At 33.2% G+C, this 10,097-nt stretch overlaps 1 protein-coding gene across 2 annotated transcripts; it reads right to left on the bottom strand.

Moving 5' to 3' along the window:
• Nucleotides 1–1,218: 1,218 nt before the first annotated feature.
• LOC133197481 (uncharacterized) lies at nucleotides 1,219–10,097 on the bottom strand. 2 transcript variants are annotated; one of them, XM_061333543.1, is made up of 6 exons: nucleotides 10,048–10,097; nucleotides 5,039–5,265; nucleotides 2,944–3,188; nucleotides 2,478–2,748; nucleotides 1,907–1,970; nucleotides 1,219–1,752 (listed from the first exon to the last, which is right to left on the bottom strand). In XM_061333543.1, exons 2-6 carry the CDS (start codon nucleotides 5,062–5,064, stop codon nucleotides 1,447–1,449), a joined length of 912 nt encoding a protein of 303 aa, XP_061189527.1. In that variant the 5' UTR covers nucleotides 5,065–5,265; nucleotides 10,048–10,097; the 3' UTR covers nucleotides 1,219–1,446. The 2 variants fall into 2 exon arrangements, with proteins under 2 accessions (XP_061189527.1, XP_061189528.1); XM_061333544.1 differs by lacking the exons at nucleotides 5,039–5,265; nucleotides 10,048–10,097 and adding an exon at nucleotides 3,637–3,727.

Here is a 10,097-nt window from a genome sequence, read left to right as displayed (position 1 = left end):
GTAAACATAATGGCAATGCAACTGTGTCCAGCCCCTTTTAACAGTCAACGCGATTTCCATATTTAGCGCGAGTGCTCTTGGGTGTGAAATTGTATTTTTTAAATTCCATAACAAAACTGAAAATGTTGGAGATAACAATTTAAGAAATCCAAGATTATAACATTGAATTTATGGTTGGAACAACCAGCCATTATTTCAATGTACGAGGGGTGATCAAAAAGTTCGCAAACTAATTGAATTACTTCTTTAAAAGAAATAAAATGAAGTTTCAGTATTTATTATTTTTTAAAGTAGTCCTCTCCGATTTTAATGCACATCTGCTATTGTTCTGCCCATGCGCGAATCACGTGATCCAGGCAGTCACGTGACATGCTCTGAAGCAGTCTGTTCAGAGAAGCTAAAAGATCTTTCCGAGTCTTATATTTCTTACCATGCAAGTTATTTTTTATAACAAAAACAGTCCATCTGTCAGAAATGGCCAAATCTCGGCAATAGGATGGGTAGATAAGGATATCCCTTCTCACAATTAGTATGGTGACCCATCACAACCCGACTCCTCTGTCTCGGGAGAGTCGTTTTTCCAATGTGGATAAAGTATGGGCGCCTTCTTTTTATCATATCTCATATGTTTAAAGTCTAAAGTAAACGATATTTTAGAGTTTTAATAATTATGTTATTGTTAAGATATACAACCATTTTTCTAATTGTTACTTGACGATGTTTCATAACAAATTGCTCAACTAAGGACACATCTTTTCCCCGGCTTGCTTTCGCTGAGCAACAGAACAAACATCATTTTTAACCGTCTCCCTGTCTTTACTTAAACAATCAATCCGAATAATGATTGAACTTCTGGTAAGTATTTTGTCTTCATAAACCTTGTACAAATTATCATATTCTACTGCAAAGGAATTTCCAAGATAAACGTTAAACTTTACAGTCGTTCGTTGCTCGAGTAAGACAGAGTCAGCCATTTTTTGTCACAAGTGACCTACATATTGACGTCATTTTCACATTGTGACGTCACAAACACGGAGCAAAACATTATTTAACATATGTTATTTATAGAACATGTGTATGACTATATGTGTGCCAAATTTCATTCTGATTTGAATTGTGGTTTTGTAGATATAGAGATAGTTCGCGAGCTTTTTGATCACCCCTCGTACATCAGCACCTACATGTATACATTTAAGCATTTTTAAACAAGCAAACATATACAATATGTAAAATTTTATTCTCTCACTCTTGGTTATTTTACTAATACCAGGAAGTGAATATAAAGCTCATAATTATGATACACCATGTATCACATTTCATATTCATTTGTTATCTCTAGTAAATATTGTATTAAAGTTCGTCATTTTTCCGCTTTTTAAAAAAAAAATATTTCATTAAAAGATAGTTTCTTTTCATTTACGACAAGTGTGTGCATCTTTCTTCCAGTTAACGTCGAATTGTTTCGCTGTATACATTCTCATTACAGTCGCTGAAGTGACTATAAACACTCTCCTCTATTTCAGTAGACCGTCTTTCTTTTTCGTGAAGCTTGTTATAGATATCCTCTTCAGTGGAAGGAATGTGCTTTGTCTTGTAAGTCTTTTCACAAGCATTTGAAGATGCCTCAATTTTTTCAAGAATGAAATAATTGTCTTGTTTATTTTCCGTCCCTCTCGATCTTGTTTTGGTGTGAATTAGGGATTTAACAATAGTTGCCGTCTCTTCCACTGTTGAATATTCCGCAACTCCATCCTACAATGGTTTTGATTATAAAAGAAATCGTAATGAAAAAAAATGTCGGACAAAATTTTGTAACAAATCCAATTATATGAGGATAAAATTGCACATTGTGATGTATATTTAAACGTATGTATAATGAAATTAGATGTAAGCATGCTTCTCTTACGCTGTATATTTCATTTTCAACAGGGCGTTGAAGATTTTGCATTCCAAGGGAGGTTTTTGATTTTCTAGATTATAATCAGAAAAAAACACAAAATACTTTTTAAGAACTTTTAGCAAGACAAAAAAATGAAATGAGGAAAAAAAACAAAAAAACAAAAAACATCCATATATTTTTATTTAGCTGAAATGTCTTCTTAAGGACATACGCAACGTAGTTTGAACTTTTATTGTCTTTTTCCCGGGAGTTGAAGAGTTCCGATACTTAAAGGACCTGTGTGCTACTCTTTTAATGTCTATATATGGTGCTATTCACTTCCTCTAAAACTATTCTTGATGAAAAACATCTAGAATATGTTTCGTAATTTTTGTATATTTTTCTTTGAATTATAGAAGAATTTTCATCAATTGATATCTATATATTCAAAACCCCTGGTAATGCATGCTGATTTTTTGTTTATGAACATCTGATGGTATAATTTAAAGAATATCTTCAAAAATTATCAGTAGGTAAGGTAAGTTGCGCATGTCCTCAATGCGAAGAAGAAAATAAACTATAAAACTTTTAAACTAACCTTTTACATTTAACGACTATAACACACAGAAGTACTACAAACAGAAAGACAACTCCAACAATGGCGGCTGTGAGTAAAATAGGAATGTCAATAGACTGTGATGAAGTTAAACTAGGCAAAATTGTTGTTTTAGTTGCAGAAGCGTTTTCTTTAACGATGGTAACAGCATCTAAGTTTTGAGTTGTGGTCGTGAAGAAGACAGAGGAAGAGTAAGTGGTCTCTACAGACGACGAGGTAGGAAATGACGTTAGAGCATCTGTGCTTTCTTTTTCTAATAATAATTAAATTATATATCTTTCACCCCTAGCCAAACTTCATATAATTTAAATGAATGATAATTATAATGATATGACAGAGGCCGACCGAAGATTCTTTATATAGATAAATATAAGCATGGTATTCCTTGATGGCAATAATTTAAAATACCATTCGTGTTGAGATATAAATATAGATTTCAAAACTTTACCAATTTTATACAAGAGCGTCCGAGAACCTTCACAACAGCGAGTTTGATTAAACTCCTCTTCAAGATTTCCATTGATATAAACCTGTGTTATGGGTTTAAATGTTTTATATTGATATTTCGTTGTGCATTCGTCTTTTATGTCAACAACAGTCGCAAAGAATGGATCAGTAAAGTTAAATAAACTGCAAGTTACACATGACGAGGGATGTACACACGTTTTCTTTATCCTCTTCTCCATTGATACCCTAAACATAATACATGTAATAACATATTTACTATGTTTTAAATGAAATCAATGTCAAACAATTATCAATTTGCAATACAGTATTTTTTTTAAAAAAAATCTTTATCAAAATGTATTTAATCTATGAAGTAGATCACTTTACAATGCATTTCAAAGTTTTGGATGTATTCACACAGACTCGGTAGCGTTGATAAACAATATTAACAATGAGCCACTCTAAGGGGTACAAATTTCGCCGGTGAGATTAATATTATTCTTAGAGATTAGATTTATGTTCAAAATTGACCAAAATTAACTAGATATGAACACATTCTGCAAGAATACAGCAGATCAGAGGACAGCATATACTAGTAATGTGTTTATATCATAAAACTATTTCAGTTTAAAAAAGGATTGCTGGCACTTTCAACTTACATCCAGTCGGCGGTATATTTGCTTCTTGTACTTACCCGCTGTTACATGTTATTGTTATCCTTTACTGTAATTAGTTACATACTCAGCATAAAATAAATGCGCATCAATACAGAGTTTAAAAGTTTCAATTTTGCTGTAAAGCCTTATTTACAAAATGTTTATCCATACAAGGTCAGACTTCCTCTCTCCTTGAATGTTTTTCTTACAAGTTATACTTCGATGACATTCTGTATTGAGAGGGCTTTTCCTATCTACATTGATGATAACAGTGAACAAAGCGATGTAGACTACAAACCGCACGCTTTCCGTTTTAAGGCTTGAAGTGAAGATGACAGAAAGTTTTATTCGAAACAAAGTTGCCGCTTGTTTCTTTTGTCAACGTTTTGGGTGAAGGTTCGAACTTCGATCTCTTGAAGTTTTTGACCATTCCTTTTAATACTTCTACATCCCCAGTGCATGTATAACACATTTTTGATATTTTATATCCAGTAGATATCATTCAATGCTATCCCACATTTTGTCTTCCGATGTCTCGTTATTTCATACATGTATACATTTGTATAAACAAAAACATGTGTATTCCTCCGCTTAGATAAAAATATAAAAATGTGACAGGGGCCCGTTTTACAGAAGAACTCACGACTAAGACCAAAAACTGAAGGTGATTGTAAAATTTTGCAAAACTAATGATTCTGTTTAAAGTTGCTAGCGTAAAAATATTTTACTACATTCCTTTTTAAAAGATTAAAAATATTTTCAATATAATGTAAATTAAAAAGTTATAAGCAGAATTAAATTTTGGTCTTAGTCGTAAATTCTTTTGTAAAACGGGCCCCAGGTTTTCACTTTTTTCTCTGGTAAAAATACCCTTGCTCATTAAAACTTTGTATTCTTTGCCTCCTAGATTTTTAAAGAATCAATGCATTTTCACTATATAATCAAATAAAAGACTCTCACCCTACAACCAGAACCCCTGACCCAGGAGCCATAAATGTCTCAGTCTGGAAGATGCATCCTTGCTCATCATAACTGTGCACTAAGCTTAATCTGTTAAATACCCAGGAACAATGAAGAAGGTTTTCAAAGAATTTATGCACTTTTGACTTTGATTCAATAGAGCCCCACTCAAATAACAGAGACTCTGACCCAGTGGCCGTGAAATTCACAATTTTGGAAAAGATACCCTTGCTCATCATAATCATGTACTTAGTTTAATCTGCTAAACACTCAGAAACAAAGAAGAAGAGTTTAAAATAATTGATGCACGTGCACTTTCACTTTTAAATCAATAGGACCCACCCAAATAACAAAGACCCTACCCCAGGAGCCGTGGAATTCACAATTTTGGAAGATACACCCTAGCTTATCATCAATATCCACTCAGTACAGTGGGTTTCATAATATGTATTATATTTTAGATCTAAATTTCTTTCTTACCTATCATATTTGAATTCAAACCACATATCAGACAGATGTGTTCAGAAATTGATGCTGGCAATATTAGCGTTTCCAGTGTATATTGAACTTTGATATATGGTATGAAGTTATCGTACAAATTCTCGATAATCCAACACTCTCAGAAAAGAATTTGTCCTCTGTATCCGCCAGTTCTCAATCTTTAGGCCTTTTTCTGTTGGGGTTCCGTAAGAACAGGGTCTACAATCCTAGATCACAGATAGTGCATGAGCTCAAAAAGAATATAAAATTTCAAATAATGAATGTCTCAGCAAAAATGTGTGACTTGAAAAATTTTTGAGAAGCATCTTTCTTTTATATAGTTGAAATAGTTCATTTAGAACATGAGATAGTAGCTTTTGACACTGTGAGATTCAACGTAACAAAAATGACACAATCTAGAAATTTCGCCTAATTTTCATTAATGGTTGCTATTTTATCCAGTGTTTAACATTTTGGTTGATACGTGTATATAATGAATCTAATGGATACATGCATCAAATTCATGAAAACATTTGTTTGTATCTTTTTTTGTGTTTGTCAATTTGTAGATTCAAAATGTGACATAAATTATGAAACATCCTGTATGTGTTAAATGCCTGAGTAGAGAAGAATTTTTAAGAATCAATGTATTTTTACTATATAAGCTATAGATCAGAACATCTGACCCAGGGGTCATGAATTTCACACTTTTGGAAGAGGTACCCTTACCCATCATACCCATGCATTTATATGTTTGCCAAATTCCCAGACGCAGAGATTTTCAAAGGAAAAAAATAATGCATTTTTACTATATAATAAATAGAGCCCCGCCTTAACACCAGAACCCCTGACCCAGGTTCCATGGATTTTACAATTTTGGTAGAGACAGCCTTTCTCATCATGATCGTGCATTTGGTATATTTGCTAAATACTCAGTGGCAGAGAATTAGATTTTTAAATAACTATTTAATGCATTTTCAATGTATAATTAAAAAAGTTTCACCCTAACACCAGAACAGTTGACCCGGGGATAATGAAATTCATACTTTTGAAAGACGCATCCTTTCTCATCATAACCGTGCAGTCAGTATTTGTTTGCTTTATACCCAGGAACAGAGAAGAAGATTGTCAAAGAATTGATTGATTGATTGTATGTTGTCGAATTCCCATTCAAGAGTTTTTCACTTATATATAGACGTCATTGTATGCGGGTGAAGGGCTTCAAATCTAGATCTACACTCGGCACTCAGGGTAGTGAACGTTCTATATCGTGCCAACGCCTTCCGTGACACGGGAAATTGGTTTTTAAGGTCTCATCCGAAAGGCTTGTGACTTTCACTTCTAGTGCCTATATTTACGTCTTAGGTTTGACGCGGCGCGGCAAACGAGATTGATCCGGGGGGTCCCTATCTCGAAGGCAAAGAATTGATGGACTTTCACTATATAATCAATAGAGCGCTGCCATAACACCGGAACCCCTGACCCAGGGGCCATAAAATTCACAATTTTAAAGGAGGCATCCTTGCTCATCATATTCATGCACTTTGCTTGCTAAATATATACAGTGGCTATATGATCAATAGATCCAACCTTAACTCCAGAACCCTTGACCCTGGGGCCATGGAATTCACAAATTGGTAAAAGACTTATTGTATGTTATAATCAACCAAACAGTTTGACTGCTTGATGTCCAAGAGCAAAGAAAAAGATTTTTATTTTTGGTGTTTTTTTGGCCCACTCCTCTGCAGACCCGGGGAGGAGGGGGGGGGGGGGCGAGGTCAATATTGATATTTTTCTGGTGAATATCAAACCGTTTTCAACACCAAGAGAGTCCATAATTGTTTTATTGTTTATTCATTAACGTACCTGTGTTGCAGAAAGATTAAAAATGTCCAGATAACAAGATTTAACGTTAGTGTTTTCATTTAGTAGTTTGTAAAACATCATTTCCCGTCCAAATGTTTGGATAATAATCCGGCGATAGGCTTGCCTAACGTTTTTTCCAGCTCAAATACACAGCTGGCTCCGACCGCGTTGCAACCATTGTTTACAACGTTATTTGAGGTGTCTTTGTGACGTCACAATCCTCACTACACGCGCACTGATCATCCAGTGAATACCCCAACAAGCACACAACGTTGTTTAAAGGTTGAATATTAGACGTTGATAAATCTAGATTCAGTATCGATTCAACGTTGGCTTTTCAACGTTGATTCAACATTGAATTCGAATTGAATTGAATTGTCAACGTCGGATCTTCTCCGAACGGGAATCCTATTTTTCGCTGATAGATAATTCGGACTATAATAATGTCGGACTATAACATTGTCGGACCATAACGAGGTCGGACTTGACAAAGTCGCACTACCATATATCATTAATAACTATTACAACTAACAAGAATGGTAAATATATGAATTTTACAAATTCAGTAATTAATATAAATTCGCCAAAGTACGAGAGCATGCGCAGGACACTCGGAAAATATTCAAAAAGACAAGATAACAGTTACTGGTAAGTTTTGAGAATTTTAAGATTTTATAATACATACAGCTGTTTTAAAAATTTTTAAAAATATAACTCGATTTGTTATCTATCTTAATTGCTCGTGGTTATGGATGTTTTTGAATTCCAACTGACGCCAATTTCAGTTCAATATTTTTTTTTTTTTAAAGAATGCATGAAGACCACATAGAAGACAACTCCATTGTGTAGTTTAGTTAATTTATCTTCGTGGTTTGAGAGTATTGCATCTTGAATATGTTAAATGTTAGGATATATAGCATAAACGGATCAAGGATTCTGTAAAAAGAAAGGGTAGGGGTGACCACTTGAACATGTTCAAAGGGGAAGTCTACCATCTCCATCGAAGGCTTTTGAGCAGTTTTCACTGCACACCGAGTCCTGTTTACATCCCATTCTCACGTCTGTAACATATTAAGGAACCCTGAATTTTATTTTCAGATTCTTATGGATCTGTCTTTTTATAGCTTTCCATGGAGGGGGGAGGGTGCAGTCAGGAATTCCCGTCTGTTTTCCAGGATATCTATTTCCCTTGGTTTTTTTTATTATTATTATTATTTTTTAAAAAAAAACAACATTATTTTAAAAGTTATTTCATCTTTTAATGATTTTTTTATGTCTAGGATTTGAGTTTTACTTGAATTCAGTAACTTAGATAATTGTTTTATGAAAAATTGAACTGCTGCACAAGTTTGGGTTGAGAAAGTCATGTGGAAGACTTTTGCTTTGATGGAACACAACTTTTAACAATTTTTTTCTTTATTTTCCTGTTACACTTTCAATTTACCTAATTTTATTTTGTGTTTTGCGAACAGTAGACATGGCTTATAAAGAGATGGAGGAGACATCCTGCAGAAATAGATTTAATCTCACTGTCAAACAATGATATAGATGTACATGTACCTTGTAAATGAAGGACATACCGGCACCTCACAGCCTGATAAATGTTAACACATGGAAATCAAATGGTACAGTGCATTAACCATTCTCATTACACTTTAAACATTTAAATTTTAAAGTTTTATCAATAAATATCATTTGCAAATCCAAGAAATTGACTAATATTTGCATATATGTATTTATGTAATAATTCGTTTTCAATATATTTGTCTTTGGATTGATTATTCATAATTTTGAAAAAGCGCAAGATACTGTTTATTTAATATAAGTGTTCGTAATTTTCACTGAAAGATAATTTTGGAATAAAAAGATTATGAGATTGAACACAATTTTAACATATTTCACTATACAAATATTTATTATATCAAATTGTACATTATAGGGGTAATCAAGTAAAACGCTGCACCATTCTGTCCAATCAGAGGACGAACATAATCCAGGATAGAACACTAATCAGGAGACCAACAGCACCCCAGGAGTCCAACACCACCCACGAAGACCAACACCACCCTCGGGACTCCAACACCAGGAATCTAACACCAAGATGAATGAAAAATGTTTATTTTTAAATAAATTTTTAACGGATTTTCGGATTTCCGATATTTTGGCAAGAGATATAATTTGTCGAAATGTGCATCTGGTGCATCAAAATGGTTACCGTATAAGATTTACATCTTATCTTGGAATGTTTTCATGTATTGGACTATTTCGTGACCACACGTGAGAATACAAAACGTTTGTAAAATGTTTGGGTTTTGAATTGATTACATGTAAATTGTAAAATGTATTTTTGTGAAATTTATTGTAACTGATCTATTGATAGGAAGTTAATTAAATGTTTACAATATAGATTTATATTTGTTTTCCTTTATATAATTATGAAGGCATCTTAGTTCATAAAACAATTAAAATTTTAAATAAGTAATGAACCCCCACCCCACCCAACCCATCCCCCCCAAGATTTCATCGTTGAAACCAATTTTCAAAATCTATAAACTAAACGTTGAATCAACATACATGTATATAATCAACGTTGATTCAAAGTTTTTTTTTTTCAATCTTGTGTGCCTGCTGGGACGGCATCAAATCCAGTATATAGGGACTATAAATATACTGTTTAATAAATATGACTGTATATAGACATGCTGATATACTTCCTGAAACTGTTTCTTGACTCATTATTTTCACTAAGTAATTATGAACCTTTACTTCCTTAGTTCAGAATCATAGTAAATAAATCATTGAACCCTCTTTTTAGATACGGTTGATAATACCAGTTTTACCAATATGTACACTGCTCCATTGTAGAAGATACTTGCGTACTGTCTGAAAGATTGAAATTGTATACATTATATCACAGAAATTGCAATCAGTCTTTTATATGTCAATGAAACGGTACATAATGAAGACTGATTTGTCCGTAAAACGTTTGTAGATTCCGTTTGCAGGGAATTAAGAAGAACTAAAATTGTAAGTATAAGAAAAACAATATAATTTGATTTCTTTTAACTTGATTATAAACTAGATACAATAATCTTAAAACATATGTAAAAAAAAAAAAGAGAGAAATTGAGGATAATACCTACTTAAATGAATGTAGCTGTAGCATATTTCCCTGGCGTCAATAGATTATTTT

Source organism: Saccostrea echinata, unplaced genomic scaffold (assembly GCF_033153115.1).
Source record: "Saccostrea echinata isolate AGI-Se365-2 ecotype Australia unplaced genomic scaffold, CSIRO_AGI_Sech_v1 ptg000030l, whole genome shotgun sequence".
Taxonomy (NCBI): Eukaryota; Metazoa; Mollusca; class Bivalvia; order Ostreida; family Ostreidae; genus Saccostrea; species Saccostrea echinata.
The sequence above is the reverse complement of the archived record's forward strand: the minus strand, read 5'-3'. Positions and strand labels throughout refer to the sequence as shown.

Bases quoted from the DNA above. Each gene is read 5' to 3' on its own strand.
- LOC133197481 (XM_061333543.1), bottom strand. From the start codon at position 5,064: ATGTGGTTTGAATTCAAATATGATAG. The intron at 1,971-2,477 runs GTTAGTTTAAAA...ATTATAATCTAG, and splicing joins ATAGTCGTTAAATGTAAAAG to AAAATCAAAAACCTCCCTTG. The intron at 1,753-1,906 runs GTAAGAGAAGCA...AAACCATTGTAG, and splicing joins TTGAAAATGAAATATACAGC to GATGGAGTTGCGGAATATTC.